Raw genomic sequence first — 20,258 nt, 5'->3', positions numbered from 1 at the left:
TTCTTGAGTTAGATTAGGCTAAATTTTTTTTATCTACATGTTAATATAAAGGAATGGTATAGTGAGTTGATTTCTAACACTCTTAAACCTCAACCTTTCAAAAATAATTGAGAGTTGTATCTTAGATCATGAAGATAATTTTAACTTTGTAATAGTATAACTATCTCTTGCCATAAAATACATCATGAATTCAAGTTAGCAATTTTTTGATGGGCTACAAGTAGTTTGCACAGTATATTATTATTTACTTTTGCATTATATTTGTGATTGTTCTTAACTATATTTGTGGTTTTCTTTAACTTTTCTTTATTTTCAAAATATATGTAACTTATTTACATATTTTTATCTAAAAATAAAGTTTTCAAAAGGCCTTACACCCCAAAGCCTTAAGGCTTATATTCGCTTCTTAAGGGTTAAAACGCCTTGCCTTACGCCTTTGCCCTTTAAAAAATTGGTTGGAGATCCATTTTGAGGTGCTTTTTATGTATGAGCAATACTATTTGTTTTTTATTTTATTTTATTTTATTTTTTTGTGCATGCCTGTTTAGAATCTGGTGATCCCCATTCCTGTCCTCATGCAAGTGTGGCATGCAAAGTGGTTAGTGAAAAGTAAGGTGGATTCTCAAGAGGGGGGTGATTTGGGTTTTTAAAATTTTCTTTGAAACCTCTTTGTTTTACGAGTTCCTTTAGTTAAGAGTTAACCCAACAAATTAATATTCAGCATTCACACAATTTCAATGATATTGATTTGTAACCTCACAAGTCCAACCAACAATCCTTTTGAATATGTCAATCAAATCAACAAGGTAAGCTTGATTTCACAATATGAAACAAAATAGAAATTTCAGCAAGCTTCCAAAATTCAGATTTTTATATCAAATAAGTTACTTGAATTTAATCAATAAGTTAATGAGCTTTGATATTTATCAATCAACGTATTCCTTTAAGGTTTCCGCAAACTTTGATATTTATCAATCAATGTACTCCCTTTAAGGTTTCAGCAAACTTTGATATTTATCAATCAACGTACTTGCTTTAAGGTTTTTGCAATTCCTAATAACAAATAAATTTCCAGCAATTAAGTAAGCATTCATGCAATTTATATATGCAGAAATTAAAGAGATTTAGGGAAGAGAAAGACACCAAGATTTTACGAGGTTCGGCTATACCCGCCTACGACCTCGCCTTAGGTAAACCACCCAAGGATTTCACTATACCGCACCCTTAACCGGGCGGAGCAAACCGTTTACACACTCGTTCAAGTAGGATGGAGTCCTCCTCTCCAAACGATACTCCACGCTTGGTTAGCCAACGATTCAATCAACCCTGAATCGTCAAAAACAACAAGAGAAAATTTTGTGTACAATGACACTCTCAAAAGAGCTGATTAGTACAATTTGAATGTCACAATATACTTCAATCAAATATCAATATAGAAAGATGAAGCTCAAGTGTGTATATCACTGGGTTCTTTCTTAGATTGAAAATTTCAAGTAGAGGACAAGAACCGTGAGTAGTATTAGCAAGAACACAACAAAACTTCAGAAAAAGTTTTTGAGTTTTTGAATGTAAGAGTATAAACTGATTTGCTGATTGTTGTTGGAATTTAATTCTTGGAGTTAACTTGTATTTATAGAGTTAAAAAGTGTATAAACATATTCCCCAAGTTACTTTGAGCATTTCCCAAGTTTTTACAAAGTTTGGGGGGCAAGCAAACACTTTTGGAAACCTTCCCACACTATTTTAAATTTAAATTTACGAAGGTCAGTCACCTGACCTGGTTTTGTCTGCTTGTCAGTCAACTGAGCATACACAGTCAGTCGACTAAACTGTCAGCTTCGACCACCCTTCAGTATTTTGGTCATAGTTTTTTCTATACAACTTCAACTTGTACGTTCTTGGTATCAACAGAAAGCTAAGTGAAAATCCCACAACTTTTATGTTGAACACCTTTTAAGATAAGAAACCATTGATAGAGAAAATTGCACATCAATGCAGATATAGAAAAAAGAAGGGAATTTGGAGAATCCTGTTTCGGTGCTTTTTATTCCAAAAATAATTTTAATTTTTTTGAAATAACTTTTAACCTTATAAAAATATTTTCCAAGTATTTTAAAAGGTATCTAGGTCCAAGTAATTAACTTAAGAGTTTCATGCATCCATATTGAAATTGTTTGAAGTACTTACCCGAGACTTCTTAAAAGACTATAACTTTCTAAGCGCTAAGTCTTCATGTATTTGCTTTGCTCTCAGTATCTTCATGTATTTGCTTTGCTTTCAATATCTTCATGTATTTGCTTTGCTTTCAATATCTTCATGTATTGGCTTTGACTTCCTTCATAGCTCATTGACTTAAGTACATACTTCATCAAGTTCTTCTAGCTTTAAGTACAAGCTTTCAAGCATTTGACCTTGGTCTTTTATCAACACTCTTGAGTCCTGAAACTTCACTTAACCGAATATGTTAAGTTCCTTTGCTTTGTTATCATCAAAACAAGATTCTAAGCCTTGTTAGGCCAACAATCTCTCCCTTTTTGACGATGACAAATAAGGAAAAAAAATGAGTAAGCCTTAATAAGGCTCCCCCTTACAATAAGCATCAACTTAATAATATTTGTAATATCATGATCATTTTCAATATCAATTTCAATATCATGCTCATATATTTCATTTCATAGTTGAGCCAATATACATGCTTAGGTATGCAATATCATGTTCAATTTTTGCCCAAAAATTCTCCCCCTTTTGATATCAATCAAAAAGAGCAAAAGTATTTATCCAGTGAAGGCACAAAACAAAAACTTTGCATTCATCATACATAAAAAGATAGACAATAAGTCCCATAATAGCATGAGAAAATACAAAAGATTGTATATCAGAATTTTCAATAATTTCTAGTAATGAACAAAAATCATGATATTATTACTTAACAAGTATAACTCCCCCTGAATGAAATATATTTCATATTCAATAAATTCATAATTTCATTTTTGAAGGACAAACTATGTATCCATGTATAGTATGAGTGTAAATATATGTGAAGCTATCATCATTATCAGTCATCATTAGCAATCATCATTATCAATCATGCTTTTAAATTTATTATGCCATGCTTTTGCTCAGTTTGCTAAATTCCCCCCCCCCTTTTTATATCAACAAAAGGATAAACTGAAAGAAATATTATGCAAAAGTACTAAGGACAAAAAAAAATTCGCATTTAGATTGCAATAACAAAGTCCATAATCCAGCATATATTTCAATCATAACATGGTCATCCATTATTCAACATGCCAAAAAATATATAACATAATCCAACATCAGCATGTGAACTAAGATGGTCAAGAGAAAACAAACAAAAGAGTTAAGCAAAAAAAATAGTAGTGTCAAACATTTCAACCTAGCTTAGTGTTTGGTTTCAGAAAATTCTTTTGTATATGGATTTACCAATCTTCAAATATCTTTCCAAATTGTCTGTTGAAGTATATAGTTCTTTGAATTTAATTCTTTTGATGCCTTGTACAATTCATCCTTTTATTGTGGTCAACAATGTCATTCTTATGTTCTTGTTGCAATATAATAATCAACAATAAGCTCAAAAACTCTTCTTTAAGTTATCATACCTCATATCAATCTTTGCCAATACTCTTGTATTAATTGACTTTGTGAACTTCCTGAATTTTTAGTAGCTGCTTCTGATATGATCATTGAGTTGAAGCTATTAAGCTATTACTAATTTATATAATCTTAGAAAGACTACGTAGGTGTATTTTTCTTCTTGACTCAACCATATGCTATGGATATTTCAAGAATAATTTTATTGTACTTGTACTAACAAAGAGTAACATGTAGATTTATTTAATACTTAACCAATTGAATTTCAGATTCTTACTTCGAACTTATTTCAGTGATTGATTAATCAATTAGTTCTCTTTTAATTTGATCTTCTAAATCTCAAATATGTGCAAATAGCGATATATGACGTGCTAATTTTAACTTTAAGTATTTATAACCTTACTTTAACAATTCAACTAAGGTTATGCTATTTCATCTCTTTAGCTTTCTTAATTCCTAAAAAGGGAATGACTGTTCTATGGAGTCCTTGGTTTGTGAACAAGACTTTCATCTTGGCACCCATACTTTCTTAGGTCTCATGGTTTAACAAGATATGTTTCTTTTTCTTTCCAAACTTGCTTTGTTTTTACACCCTTTTTCTTTAATGGACATTCAAACTTAATGTGTCCTTTCTCCTTACATAGATAACATGTGGTATGTGTGTAAGCATTTGAGGAGATACTAGCATAGTCTTTAGAGGCTCTTACAAAGTACCCTATGTAGAGGTTCTTTTTTCTTGCATTCTCTACTCCATTGAATCTTATACCTTCTTTATCCAAAGACATTCTTTGTGATCCAATCATTTTATCAAAGTTCTCATTTCCTTTGGTGAAGTTGTAAATTATTTTATTTTGATCCTCAATTTTACTTTTAAGGCAAAGTATTTTTGAATCTTTTACTCCTTTGCAGTTTGCTTGCATCCTTACTAGCTCTTTAGTCATCTGATTTATTTTGCTTTCAAGTTCACCAATGACTAGGTCCTTTTCTTTTTCAATAGAAGTTTGAGATCTTAAATCTTCTAGTTCTTTCATTACTTTTTCATTCTTGCTTTCCAATCTCTTGATTTTTAAATCCATTTCTCTTTCAGCAAGATTTTTTGATTCTAATTCTTTCATTACAGCTTCATTCTTATTTTTCAATGAAGTATATCGTTTAGTTACTTTAACTAGAATCTTATGAACTTTGAATAATTTTGTTTGTAGTTCTTCATAAGATGATCTACTCTCATCACTGGATTCATCAGATGAATCGTCACAAGAATCATTAAATGATTTGGATGAGGAGCTTTGTACTTCATCATCGCCCCATGCCATAAGACAACCATTTGCAATCTCTTGATTCACATTCTGAGCTATTAGAACTTTTATTGTCCCATGTAGTGGCTTTCATTGCCTTTTTCTTTTTCTTCTTGGAATCCTTCTTAAGCTGTGAACAATCTAGTTTTGTGTGGCCCACTTTCTTGCAATTATAGCATGTAGGAGGTTCATTCCTTGTTTCCTTTTTATTGATTTCTCCTTTATCTGATTTTGAGTCCCGGAATTTTCTAGTGAATTTATTCTTCTAAGGATTTTTGCAAGTCTCTTGGTTATGAGGGCTACATCATTTACATCCATGTCTCTTCATCTTCATCGCTAGAACTTTCAATTGAGGCTTTAAAAGCGATGGATTCCTTGGTTTTAGATTTTCCTCTAGTTCTTTCGTTTATCGCCACCTCATAAGTGAGAAGAGATCTAATTAATTCATCTAAGGAGGTATTCTTGAGATTTCTTCCTTCAGTTATTGCAGTGGCCCTAGGTTCCCAAATCGGTGGAATTTCTCTAAGGATTTTTCGGATCATTAAGTTGAGTAATTTATCACTTAGGCATTGAGGGAGTTTATTATATGGGTGAACCTAGTGTACATACTAGTGATGGTTTTATTTGGGTTCATCCTAAAAAATTCATATTCGCTTGTGAGCATGTTGATTCTACTATCTCTAACATCAACCGTTTCTTCATAAGTCACTTCAAGTTTATCCCAGATTTCTTTAGCTGATTTACATGCCATGACACTATTGAATTCATTTACGTCAAGAGCACAATATAATGCATTCATAGCATTTGAATTTACTTGCAACATCTTATGGTCATTGTAGGTCATCTCTTTTTTCTTTAGGTATTTCTTTACCATCCACGATTTTAGTGGGGATAAGGTCACCTTGTGTGACAACTTTCCATGCTTTCCAATCCATAGCTTGTAGATAAATTTTCATTCTTTGTTTCCAAAAGGTGTAGTTTATACCACAAAAGATAGGAGGTCTATATGAGGATTGACCCTCGGCAAAGGGAGATACACCTAGATGTGCCATAGGGATCTTTATGTAGTTTCTAGTTTAAGATTTACTACAACCCCGCTCTGATACCAATTGAAAAGTAAGGTGTATTACCAAGAAGGGGAGGTGGGGTGAATTGGGTTTTTAAAATTTTCTTTGAAACTGCTTTGTTTTACGAGTTCCTTTAGTTAAAAGTTAATCCAGCAAATTAATATTCAGCAATCACACAATTACAATGATATTGATTTGCAACCTGACAAGTCCAACCAACAATCCTTTTGAATTTGTCAATCCTATCAACAAGGTAAGCTTGATTTCACAATATGAAACAAAATAGAAATTTCAGCAAGCTTTCAAAATTCAAATTTTGATATCAAATAAGTTGAATTTAATCAATAAGTTAATGAACTTTGATATTTATCAATCAATGTATTCCTTTAAGGTTGCCGCAAACTTTGATATTTATCAATCAATGTACTCCCTTTAAGGTTTCCGCAATTCTCAATAACAAATTAATTTCCAGCAATTAAGTAAGCATCCACGCAATTTATATATGCAGAAAATTAAAGAGATTTAGGGAAGAGAAAGACACCAAGATTTTATGAGGTTCGGCTATACCCGCCTACGTCCTCGCCTTAGGTAAACCACCCAAGGATTTCACTATACCGCTCCCTTAACCGGGCAGAGCAAACCGTTTACACACTCGTTCAAGTAGGATGGAGCCCTCCTCTCCCAGCGATACCCTATGCTCGGTTAGCCAACGATTCAATCAACCCTGAATCGTTAAAAACAACGAGAGAAAATTTTGTGTACAATGACACTCTCAAAAGAGCTGATTAGTACAATTTGAATATCACAATATACCTCAATCAATTGTCAATATAGAAAGATGAAGCTCAAGTGTGTATATCACCGGGTTCTTTCTTAGATTGAAAATTTCAAGTACAGAACAAGAATCGTGAGTAGTATCAGCAAGAACACAACAACATCATAAAAAGTTTTTCAACAATAGAGTTTTTGAATGTAAGAGTATAAATTGATTTGCTGATTGTTGTTGGTATTTAATTCTTGGAGTTAACTTGTATTTATAGAGTTAAAAAGTGTATAAACGTATTCCCCAAGTTACTTTGAGTATTCCCCAAGTTTTTACAAAGTTTGGGGGGCAAGCAAACACTTTTGTAAACCTTCCCACGCTGTTTTAAATTTAAATTTATGAAGGTCAGTCGCCTGAACCCAAAGGTCAGTCGCCCGTGCCTTTTAAATCAATGTATTTTTGAAAACAGTATAGGGTCAGTCGCCTATGCCTGATGGGTCAGTCGCCTGACCTAGTTTTGTCTGCTTGTCAGTCAACTGAGCATACACAGTCAATTGCCTGAGCTTTCAGTTTCGACCATCATTCAGTATTTTGGTCATAACTTTTTCTATACAACTCCAAATTGGACGTTCTTGTTATCAACAGAAAGTTAAGAGAAAATCCCACAACTTTCATGTTGAACACTTTTTAAGATAAGATACCATTGATAGAGAAAATTGCACATCAATGTAGATATAGAAAAAGGAAGGGAATTCGGAGAATCCTGTTTTGGTGCTTTTTATTCCAAAAATAATTTTAACTTTTTTGAAATAACTTTTGACCCTATAAAAATATTTTCCAAGTATTTTAAAAGGTATCTAGGTCCAAGTAATTAACCTAAGAGTTTCATGCATCCATATTGAAATCGTTTGAAGTACTTACATGAGACTTCTTAAAAGACTATAACTTTCTAAGCGCTAAGTCTTCATGTATTTGCTTTGCTCTCAGTATCTTCATGTATTTGCTTTGCTTTCAATATCGTCATGTATTTGTTTTGACTTCCTTCATAGCTCATTGAATTAAGTACATATTTCATCAAGTTCTTCTAGCTTTAAGTACAAGTTTTCTATAGACTTTTCAAGCACTTGACCTTGGTCTTTTATTAACACTGTTGAGTCCTAAAATTTCACTTAACCAAATATGTTAAGTTCCTTAACTTTGTTATCATCAAAACAAGATTCTAAACCTTATGAAGCCAACAGTTAGTTTTTGGTTTTCATACTTTTTTGGTTTACAATCTATGTTTTCTCTTGTGTACATTTGTGATATGTCATATTGTTTAGAATGCATGCTTTATTCATTTATTTAGTTTTTTAATTTGTGTGTGTGTGTGTTCGTGTGTGTGGTGACTTGGTGGGAGGTATTAGATATGATACCATTTGAGGGACATTCTTCCCATAGCATCCGGAAATACTATTCTCATAAGAGTGTTCAAGAAACTTAAAGTCCATGTTTGTTTACCTCTAATGATATGTCCTGGTCATGTTAAAAAGTTTGGTGCGTAGTGCCCTCCCGAACAGGATTTCATAATCGATTTTTCAATTCCTTCTTTTATAATACATTCTACGATTAACAAATAGGTTTTTAATATTCTAAGGCATTGTCTGGGGTCACTGTCAAAAATTATGGAAATAAAAACTAAAAACCAGAATTAGACACTAAGAATTGAAATCTAGCAAGTAGCAACTTGTTTGGTTAATACTTTCAATAAAAAAGGGGCAGCCCAGTGCACAAAGCTCCCGCGCATGCGGGGTCCGAGGAAGGGGCGGACCACAATGGATGTATAGTACGTAGCCTTATGTCATGGTCCGACTATTTTCACACCCTTGTGAAGGGCCGTGCGGCGCTGGCTAAAGCACTCTTGTTTAACTAGCCAGCCTATTGTTTACCAACATTTATCCACAAAGCACTTTCATTAACATTCATTCAGATAGCAGCGGAAACAATAATCAATTCATGAAAGCCGTGGTAAGCAAGCAGTAAACATTGAAACAAACGTAATTCATTAACAAATCCTCCGTTGACATGGTGTACTTAGCGAGGGAGGCAAGTAGGCTAAGCACGTTGACAATTGTTAGTGAGTTTTACAATGACTGATGAACACTCACCCTCCCCTAAAGAGCTTTCTAGGCTATTCTCACTCTGACACTTGGAAACATCAAAGTGACCAAGGAGTCATACTGCCTTATTTGGCTTACAAAGACTCTACTAGCAGAAAATAACCCTACACTAGTATTTACATGATGGAAACCCATCCTAAGCACATGAGATAAGTGGTCACAGGCAAGCATAATGCCCTGAACAAGCTGAGCTCGTGACATTCTCCCCCACTTATGTTGTTGACGTCCTCGTAGACTTTTGGCGGTAGGTACACTTCAACTTTGTCCACGAATGGCTTCAAATCTTCCGCAGAAATCCAGTTGATTTCTTTGTCATCAAGGTACTTCCACTTCACTAGGAACTTCTGCTGCTTCTTCCTTGAGGATATGAACTTTCTATCTGCAAGGATCTCTTCAACTTCATGTCTGTCAAGTTGCACTGTCTTCAACTCTGCGTTGTTTGACTGACTTCTGCTCAGGTCGTTGGTGTTGGCGTTGAATGGCTTGAGGCAGCTGACATGAAACTGCGGTCTTCTCCCCTTATTTGCCCACTTCTTCATCTGCTCAGAAGCTTTCTCTAGATAGCCTTGGGCAAACTCTGCATTCTGTCTCCCTTCACTGGTGAAGTTGTACGCCCTGGGACTCTTTCGCTTGTACGGCTTACCCATTGTGTGAGGTAACAGCGGCTTCTGGCTTGTAACAAGCTCAAAAGGGCTCCTGTTGGTTGTTGAGCGCCTTTGGGTGTTGCCACAAAATGGAGCCACATCAAGTAGTTGCACGCCATTCTTCTGGTTGTCGTTGACAAAATGGCACAAGTACTCATCTAGTAGTTCTTTGAATCTCTTCATTTGTCCGTCTGTCTGTCGGTGATAACTCGAAGAGATGTCAAGATGTGACCTGAATATCCTGAAAAACTCTGTCAAGAAGTTGTTAGTGAACATTAAATCTTGGCCACACATAATAACTTGGGGAACACCCCAATGTTTCACAACTGTCACAAGGAACAATTGTGTCGTCTCCTCTGCCAAACAGTACTTTGGTGCGGCCATGTAAGTACCATACTTCTTCCGCTCCCCCTTGTCTTTGGCAAGTGAGACAAGTTTTGGTATAATCAACCACATCATCCCGCGTGTGCGGCCAATAATACCTTCCCAGTAGTCCTTTCATTGGAGTCATTCTCCGCGAATTCCCCTCAACGAACTTTGTGCAGTATTTAGTAAGGCCAAGAAAGGAACGCAACTCCTTCACTGTCGTGGGGATCTTCTGTTCTTGAATCATCCTTACCTTTTCCATACCCCTCCGGATACAACCTTGTTCAACCACTTGACCAAGGAATTTGTTGCTCCACCGAGCGAAAGAGAAATTCTCCTTCTTCACATCCAAACTGTTTTCCCTCAGCCTGTTGAACACCTTCCGTAGATGCTCTTCATGTTTCCTCTGAAACAACACCAATACTCCCAACGGTGTTTTGGAAGGGCTAACACATCCCGCTTCCAATTCATCAAGTTGTTTCCCTAACTCTACTATCTCTCGAGGCGCAATCCAACATGGCCTTTTAGCAGGTGGTTTCATTCCTGATAACAACTCGATCTTATCCTCCACAGTCCGTCGTGAAGGCAAATTGTGAGGCAGCTTATCCGGCAACACCTCCTTATACTCATCCAACACCGCTTGGATGGTCGTAGGCTCCAGCTCTTGGCCTACTTCTTTGTCTACCACCACCGTGGCTAGACGTGTTAGCTCACCCTGACCCAATCCCTCATTGAGTTGTATGGCTGAAAGGGACTTCCCGTCGTCTCATTTCGTTGCAACGACTTGCACCATGCACGAGTGATCTCCCATTAGACATAGGGAACTAGCCAAAGGCATCAACACTGCCCTCGTCCCCCTTAGGAACTCCATTCCTAGAATGATTGGAAAGTCATCCAATGGCACCGCTGTGAAATTGGCATGACCTTCCCACTATCCAAGCTTTATAGCCACTTGCTTGGCTACTCCCAGAGTAGGCTGGGCTACAGAGTTAACTGCTTTCATGCGTCCTGTATCCTTCTCTAAGGATAAGTTAAGTCTCCATGCTTCCAACTGCGAAACAAAATTATGAGTAGCCCCCGTATCCACCATAGCGCGAGTACTCTTCCCATTTATCCTCAAGTCCACAAACATTAACCCTTTTGCTTGTGTAACTTTCGGTGTTTTTGCTTGCTTTTCCAATGTGTTCACCAGCCGCACTGAACCCACCCTCGGGGCATCATCCTCTTTCTCATCGCCTTCCACTGCCTGCTCTACAATGGAAGCCTGTAAGGCATTAAGTGATGCTTTGTGAGGGCACTCAAAAACTCTATGAGGTTCATTACACAAGTAGCACGAAATTTTACTCTTCCCCTTTCCATTGGGTGTGTTGAACCCTTGAGACGACGAAGCTTCCTTTGAGGTTGATGATTTAGAGTCGGCTCCGCCACTCTTGGGTTTGCCGTTCTTGAAAGACTTTCCACCGTTTCCCTCTCCACCGAACCGTTTGGACGAAGCGGTATCATCACTAGCGTAGTCAGTCAAGCGTTCTGCAGCCGCTTGTGCAGTTGACAAGTCTTGAACCTTTGCCTATGAAGTTCAATTTTTGCCTACGGTTTCATCCCCTCTAGAAAATAGAACAACTTGTCCTTCTCCGACATATCCTGAATATCTAACATCAAAGCAGAAAATTGTTTCACATATTCGCTGATCGACCCCATATGCTTGAGATCTCTTAGTTTTCTCCTTGCATTATACTCAACATTCTTAGGAAAGAATTGGGCCTTGAGCTCTCTCTTCAAGTCTGCCCAACTATCAATTACACAACTTCCATTTTCAATTTCTCTGTACTTGGTACGCCACCACAGTTTGACATCACCAACCAAATACATGGTCACACTATCCACCTTTGCCTGTTCTGAGGCCATCCTCACAACGCGAAAGTATTGCTCCACATCAAACAAGAAGTTCTCTAACTCCTTGGCATCTTGGGCACCCTCATACGTCCTGGGTTCTGGCACCTTGGTCTTGCTAACTCCCGGAGTGTTGGAGTTCCCCATAGCAAGAACCATCACATTCATCTTTGCATCCAGATCTGCCATCCGGGCCTGCAAAGTTTCCACAGTGTGGTGAAAGTCCTCTGACATTTCACTTGTCAAACTTGCTTGATGCTGCTGTGATCCCATCACTTCATCAACAAGTCCCCTCAGTTGGGCCATCTCATTAGTCATATTGTTGGTTGTCTCTTCAACCTGGGCTTCCAGTGCACTAATTCTTTCAACATTGTTTGGTGCCATGGTCACTTATCAAAGCTTGCCAAATCCAACAACGAAGGCAATCGAATTCACGTAGCAACTCAACCTTGGGCTCTCACCAAGTGTCACCGACTTGGCTCTGATACCAAATGTCATGGTCCGACTATTTTCACACCCTTGTGAAGGGCCGTGTGGCACTAGCTAAAACACTCTTGTTTAACTAGCCAGCCTATCGTTTACTAACATTCATCTACAAAGCACTTTCATTAACATTCATTCAGAGAGCAGCGGAAACACTAATCAATTCATGAAAGCCGTGGTAAGTAAGCAGTAAACATTGAAGCAAAAGTAATTCATTAACAAATCCTCCGTTGACATGGTGTACTTAGCGAGGGAGGCAAGTAGGCTAAGCATGTTGACAATTGTTAGTGAGTTTTACAATAACTGATGAACACTCACCCTCCCCTAAAGAGCTTTCTGGGCTATTCTCACTCTGGCACTAGGAAACATCAAAGTGACCGAGGAGTCATACTTCCTTATTTGGTTTACAAAGACTCTATTAGCAAAAAATAACCCTACACTAGTATTTACATGATGGAAACCCATCCTAAGCACATGAGATAAGCGGTCACAGGCAAGCATAATGCCCTGAACAAGCTTAGCTCGTGACACCTTACCTTGCACTTTTGCAAGAGGCTGTTTCCATGCCTTGAACTCGTGACCTCCAGGTCACACGGTGACAACCTTACCGTTGTGCCTGAGCTCCCCTTCTGGTTAATACTTTCAATATGAAAAAAAAAAAAAAAAATTGAAAACCTAGTTGAGCCCATGTTCATTTTTATCTTTGAATCAGATAAAAAGAAAAAATGATTAGAATAGTAAAAATAAAAAATAATATAAATTATAAAATATTAGAATAAAAATCAAAATTAATTTAATGCAGAACAACATCATGTAATTATAGCCAAGATAGAATTTGGGAGAGATGGATGAGAGAAGAGGAAGGAAGAACTGAGATTTTGGGAACAAAGAAAATAGGAGGAAGAAGTAGATATTTTGTGCAGAACTAACGCTTATATGGCTTTCGCACCCAATTTGTAAGAAAGCCTAAATTATAAGAAATCACTTATAAACCCCTAAAAATAATATTTCAAAAGAACCCTGAAGCACACATCAAATACTATCCTATTACTAATTAAACTGAACACACACAATAAACTAATTAACTAAACACATCAACCTCTAGATCCAATTCTTTTGAATTAGTATCGAACTAGAGTCTCCCATGGTCAGCATCTTGTTTTAAATCATCCAAATAAGGAGAATCGAGGAGCAGATGCCAATATTCATGGGTACGATGTCACACCAAACATTATAAAAATGTTTTTTGATGCTAATTCATTAATTTGTTTCTCTTTCAACTTTCAAGTCATTTGACGTGTTGCTTTACTTTCAAGTTTCAACAATATAAAAAAAAAAAAAAAAAAAATCAGTCATGGAGCTCAAGCCATTTACTGAGATATAGTTACAATGCTAGATTTGGTGGAATCAGGAAAATTTTGGAAATCTCTCCTCTGGTTGAAGAAAATACTGACCATCCTTCTCTCTCAAACAGCTAATCAACTTTCATTATGCTGGCCAATAATCTGCCGTTTGAGGTGTTTACTCCACTACACTGCTGGTGAAATATTTTGTTCTTTGTATTTTATGATAAATAATCTGCAACCATGTCAGGTTTGAGGTTACCACATCTTTCGGTGGCTCGTTGTTACCATCCATGGTTGTATTTTTAAATTATTTTTGTGCTGAATATGAAGTCCCTTTCAAACTCATTTGGTCAGCAGAGGGTAATTATTGAATATGTGTTGTGGTCAATGTTTTTCTTGAAAACAGAGAGAGTTTTCACTTAACTGATGTGGTCTGACAAATTCCAGGATTTTGATGATTTCCCTCTTTAGTCCTACTTCATATTAATCATCTGATGTTTAATTGGATAATCAGTGTAGTGGTAGAGGAGGGAGTGTCTTGCTGGTCACAAATAATTGGGGCAAGCTTCTGTGGATTTTTTAGATAATTATGTTGTATAACATGCTTTGCTTGTGTACATTTTTCTGTACTTGTCTGACACCAGATGTACTTGATGCCCTTTCTCCCTGGGGGGGCCAAGGGGGTGAAGAAGAAACTAATTTGGTCCATCTTTATACAGTACATAATATTCCGACGTGGCATAGGAATGGATCGGACAACAGACTACTTTTTTATGGAGAAGGTGGACATGATCATTGCACGTTTATGGGCATTGATTTTGAGAATAACTGGGTGAGTAATTATTTGGTTCAGAATCTAGAGTGTTGATTGTTTTCAATGCATTTTTCGAGGTGGTTTTGTCTGAGACTTATTGTACAGACATAGTCTCTATGTGATATGGCCATATGCTTGAAAGGTTATTCAGCTTGTATACTACAACAACCTGTCATTGGATCTGTTGTATTTGGGATTCAATAGAGGTTCACTCTTGTATAATTAAGCTACCTGAATGTTAGAATATTAATGGTTATTCTGGTTACATTTGGTTCACGGATTGTCTATTCCTAGGATTAGATTAGTTATAATAGGTTAGTTACAGTTTACAAAAAATTATGCTGTTACCATAAAGTAAATAACAAAGTGAAACCTTTTATGATTCCATAACAAGGAATGGACAAGGAACAACTATTCCCAAATTTCGCCATGGGAATGTCTATTCCTTTTTTAATACATGTTGGATGAAATAATAAGGAATTTATGAGGAATAGTTGTACTGTCTATTCTCAAATTTCTCATTGTATTCCATCTTATTCTAAGGAATAGCTATTCCGCAAACCAAATGTAACCTTATGGGTCCTAAACAGTGAAATACTGAGTTTAGCTCTCCTTTGAACTTAAAGCTGCCTGATGCATTTTACTTTAATCCTTTGCGGGGAATTCTTTTTGCAGGCTAGGAAGAGTTTTGTCCAGAAAGGCAAGTGCATGGCGTAAGAAAGATCCAAAAAAAAATGACGAGATTTCCACAGAAGCAGAGCAGGAAGACTTATATGTTGAGCGGATTCGTATCGAAAATATGGAACTTAGGTTTTAACTAGCCTCTTAACATTGCGTTTTAAGTGTTATATTATGCATTTTAAGTATCTAGTCCAAGCTCTCTGCATAAAAGACAGGGGCTGCGTACACTATGACGATCTCCCCTTCCCCTCATGAAAGTGGGGAGCCTTGTGGCCTGGGGACGCCTTTTATTTATTTATTATTATTATGTTTTTGTGGCATATCATTGGTTTTCATGCTTTCTTGTTTAAATAATTTAATATGCCCCTCCCCACTGTTGACTTACCAAACTTAATGTATGAACTTAATCTATTGATACAATAATTTCTTGAATTTATTCTGATATCTTCCTGCAAATTTTGCATGCAATACCTGCATTATTTCTGATATCTTCCTTATTTCCTCTCAAATCCTGCACTATACCATGCTAACTAATTCTTGAACACTGAATAGTAACTTAGCCAATTGAATTATTTAATGCAAAGCCACCAGCGCCTCTGATATTTTATTGCTACTCATCCATCTAAACATTCTCATTTCACTTTCACTTAATTTTTGCGCATGCTTTTTCGTTTCGATCCTAATAACTTGGCTTTTCTTATGATCATTCATATATATATTCCTCTTTTGATTTAATATGTATTCTAAGATGGCAAATTTTAACTATCTTGCCTTTATTATATGTATGGTGTTCTCTTCAGTCTCTCCAATTCTCATGGTAGTTTATCTGAGTCTGGTTCACAGCTTGCCATCATGTACTTTTTTTTCCCCCATTTTTCGGTTATTACTTTTTTTTGTTTCAAGACATATCAATTACTTTTTTTATTTTGAAAAAAATGAGCAAAGATTTCACTCTCATGAGTGACAAATACTAGTGTGCATGACACCTTTGATTTTAGTATGCATATTTAGTTTGATCATGTGAGTATTGAAAACACAAAGGGATGGTCAAGCAAGCAGTGGGACTAACCTTTGATTGATTTTCCCTGTTTTATGTTCTGTTGTTTATTGCTAGTTCATGAAATTATTTTGTCGCAGTGTCCAGAGACTGTTGAGCAAAATCACAATCCAAGAACCTACCTTTGATAGGATAATTGTTGTTTACAGGTAGTGATACTAATTGTCTACATTTTTTTTTCTTTATTATTATTATTATTATTATTTTGTCTTTTGTTTTTTGAATCCTTTTTGTTGTGAAAAATTTGTGGATGGTTGTATTGGAACGTATTTTTAATTAAAAACTGATTTCAGTTATTGTTGCTTGGGCTCAAGCAAGGTTGTGTCTGTGTGTGTACATGTTCCTGCTTTCCACCCCAACCTCCACAACATCCCTCCACCCCCACCCCTGCTCATCTGATGCACATGGCTGGAGATTTTTCCATTATTTCTCCAGCAGGAGTACCAATGCCCAAATACCCTACTGCCCGACATTGGTATTCAGGGTAAAATGAAGAGTCAATGTATTAGAATTTGAAGGTTGAGGTGTTGAATGTATCTGGTGGTATTCTTGAAGGATAGTTGAATGTGTGTGCGTGCGTGAGTTTGTTTATATTATTGTGAAAAAGAATGATTTGACATGGGAAATTGAATGTTGATAATAGATTAATTGCAGAAGAAAGCTTTCAGCTAGGAAGCTTTGGTCTTTTGATAGTATGGGTTCTTTTTCTTTTAAATCTTTTATTTTAATATTGTTCCTTTTTCACTTGGGAAATTGAATGTTGATAACAGACTAATTGCACACAAGAAAGCTTTCAGCTAGGAGACTTTGGTCTCTTGATAGTTCAGATTAATTTTCTTTTAAATTCTTTTATTTTAGTATTGTTCCTTTTTGACATGGGAAATTGAATGTTGATAATAGACTAATTGCACAAAAGAAAGCTTTCAGATAGGAGACTCTGGTCATTTGATAGTTCTGGTTCTTTTTCTTGTAAATTTCTTCTATTTCAATGTTGTTCTGATTGTGACTGATGGTCTTTTCTTATTGAACAAATTTGTTTGGAGGGCCAAGTTCCCTATAAATTGAAAGTTTTTGTTTGGTGCACCAATTTTGGTTTGCAGCAGTGGAGGCTTAATAAGGTTTTGTTGTCATATCTGTGTCTTCTATGGAAGAAAATTATTTAGACCAGTGCTCATCTTTTTCTGCATTGTTTTCCAATTTTTGGAGGTTGTGGGATCTTCTAGTTAACATTGATAGGGAGTGTTGGGTGTGCATGCCCAGCCACTGTGTAGGAGTTGTTTCTTATGACATTTTTGGGTTTTAGGTGAGGAAAGGATTGTAGGATTTTATGGGATTCCAGTGAAGTGCTCCCTTCCTATCTTTACCCCTCCGCCATCAACCTTTCTCTCCCACCGCCCTTTCTTGAATCCCTAAGGGAAGCTTAGGATAGGAAGGCTGTTCCTTTACTGGCTATGTTGCGGTGCTTTTGGTTAGAAAGGAACATGAGGTTCTATCAGGATAAGGTTCTCCCTCTTCACTTTCTCTGGGATAGGGTGGCCATTTTATGCTTTGTTTTGGGCTATAGTAGCTGGTGCTTTTCCAAAATTCCTTTTGTCTTTTTCAGAGTGATTGGACATTTTTGCTGCGGTGGTAGTTTATTGCATTTTTTATTAGTTATGAGTAGACTCTTTTTCTTCTGTATGTATATTCTCTTCTTATTTCTTAATATAGTTTTTTTTTTCTTATAAAAAATGATGATGTGGCAGGCAGGCAAGTACCAAAGAAAAACCTGAACGAGGAATATATGTGAAACATTTCAGAAACATTCCAATGGCCGATATGGAAATAGTTCTTGTGAGTTCTTATAATATGTTAATGTCATCTCTTTTCCCTTACTTCTCCAGCACCTCCCCCCTCCCCCCTCCCTTTCCATAGAATTTGTATATACTACCCCTGATGTTGTCTAGGGAACTTTTTTCCCAGCCTGAGAAGAAAAATCCAGGATTAACACCAATGGACTGGGTCAAATTTCTTGGCTCTGCTATAGTTGGGCTGGTCAGTTTTTTTTCATCCATGAAGTTTTAATGAGTTGACTGCTCTTTGTCCATTTTGTTAAGATTCCCCTAACATGATTTGTGCTACAGGTTGCTGTGGTTGGCTCACTTGATATGCCTAAAGCTGATCTTTGGGTCATTTTTGCCATCCTTTCCACAGTAATTGGTTATTGTGCTAAGACATATTTTACGTTAAGTGTTCTCTATTTTACTTTATATATATATATATATATATATATACTTTTTTAATGGATCAGATATCTATGCATATAGTTTGTATGCAGGCATCATTCTATTCAATTGATCAATGCTCATGCTTTTGAGTGTGATCCATCATTTTGGTTTTCCCATCGTGGGTTGAATGTATATTCTTGAGAAGTTATTGATCAGGGCAACCCCTGAAATAGGGTGTCTTTGTTAAGACTTACTGCATTATGCATTTGGCCTGGGGTCAAAGTATATGTTTGCCATGTGTTTGTTAAATGCACAGGATGCTCATTTGTTCATTTGGCTTCGTTCTTTATTGTTGTAAAAGTCTGTCTTGAAATTTATAAATTCTAATGCGGCTACTGTTTTTTGCAACTGCATTAGGTTTCAGCAAAACATGGCTGATTATCAGAACTTAATCACAAAATCCATGTATGATAAACAACTGGATAGTGGAAGGGGCACTCTTCTTCATTTGTGTGATGATGTAATACAACAAGAAGTAAGTTATAAGCTAGGATGTTTCTTTTGTCAATCTTATGCTCTTAAACATATCTTCACACCATCTATCTCCTTGCTGGCACTGAGCTGCTGAAAAGGAAATGGTTGTTCAGCATATGGTTGACTTCTAAAAGGTCTTCTATGGCTTCTAAGAGCTTACAATTAACCAGAAAATCGGCTCTGGAGACCAAATGATACCTTGTTACAAATGATAAAATAGGTGTGAAAGAAACAGTGAATTACATCTTTTAGTTTATATTGTTTCTTTTTTCTTCCTATGCACTCCCAAGAGGTTGATTCATTTCTTCCTATGCATTACAAAAAGTTCAATTTTTTATTATCTTTTCTTGATTCCTTCCCTTAACCAACTTAAAGTTCATCATTTTATTAATATTTCTTGACTCATTCCCTTAATTTTTATTGTTTAGGGAAAGCATACGCATGAAATATAATTTTTTTTCTCAAAATTTATATGTATTTTACTATTTTTCTGGCTGTTTATATATCAATATATGCACATCATTTGGAATCAATTTCGGAAATTTGTATTGAATCTTACGAATCAATTTGATTTTTGATTCTCAATTCCTAAATTGGAAGATTCATTATTAGAAACTTGATTTGACAACTATGTCATAGGATATAGATGCATGAATTGTGAAAAGCATGTTTGTTTATTCAGAACTGGTGGCAGATGCATGCTATGTGTGTGTGTGTTTAGTTTATTAGTAAGTTTCACACGATTTGATAGTGTCACTTAAAATATACATAACATAAATAATATTAAAGCATGTTTGTCATAGAAGACATTAATGCCTACTCAAGTATGCCTCCTCAAATAAAGTTAACTGTAGCATTGTTTATTATAGGAAAAACATTAAATACCTACCTAAATGAAGTTAACTGTAGACAACATTTATTGCTTGCCCCTAACTTGCATTTGATATTGTACTTGAAAACATGGTCTTAAATTTCCACCAATTGTCGAAATTTCTGTCAAATTTCAGCTTTCCATCCCCCTTGAAATTGAGATGACAGTTGATTCTGTCTTACATAATTTTTGTCGAAATTTCAACTTATCATTTGAAATTTATCAAAATCTTGAATTTTTAGCAAAAATTGTTGAAAATGTAACTATGGAATGAAATTTTCTCCAAATTCAAATGTGAGATTTAGATGTGAAGTGAAATTTCTCTTATTTTATCTTATTTTCTTATTGAAACAAAAGATTGTTACAAGGGAGTTTGAAATTATGTGAAAAAAAATTAAACTTACAACAACATTTTATTTAACCATTCGTGTCTAAAGTATCTTTATTTGTGTAATAAATCATGCTTAAT

General features: G+C 35.8%; 1 protein-coding gene across 2 annotated transcripts in view; it reads left to right on the top strand.

Annotated features, from left to right (window-relative positions):
- The window catches only part of LOC131167713 (uncharacterized), a 43,256-nt gene that overhangs the window by 18,807 nt on the left and 4,191 nt on the right, over positions 1–20,258 (top strand). For both annotated transcript variants that reach the window (XM_058126554.1, XM_058126555.1), the window contains exons 6-12: positions 14,345–14,457; positions 15,115–15,249; positions 16,258–16,326; positions 17,923–18,010; positions 18,140–18,211; positions 18,301–18,401; positions 18,802–18,919. In XM_058126554.1, the coding sequence (XP_057982537.1) occupies positions 14,345–14,457; positions 15,115–15,249; positions 16,258–16,326; positions 17,923–18,010; positions 18,140–18,211; positions 18,301–18,401; positions 18,802–18,919 (696 nt within the window). The remainder of the gene's footprint in view (positions 1–14,344; positions 14,458–15,114; positions 15,250–16,257; positions 16,327–17,922; positions 18,011–18,139; positions 18,212–18,300; positions 18,402–18,801; positions 18,920–20,258) is intronic.

The sequence above is a fragment of the Malania oleifera genome, chromosome 11 (genome assembly GCF_029873635.1).
Source record: "Malania oleifera isolate guangnan ecotype guangnan chromosome 11, ASM2987363v1, whole genome shotgun sequence".
Taxonomy (NCBI): Eukaryota; Viridiplantae; Streptophyta; class Magnoliopsida; order Santalales; family Ximeniaceae; genus Malania; species Malania oleifera.
This window is presented reverse-complemented; position numbering and strand designations above follow the sequence as displayed.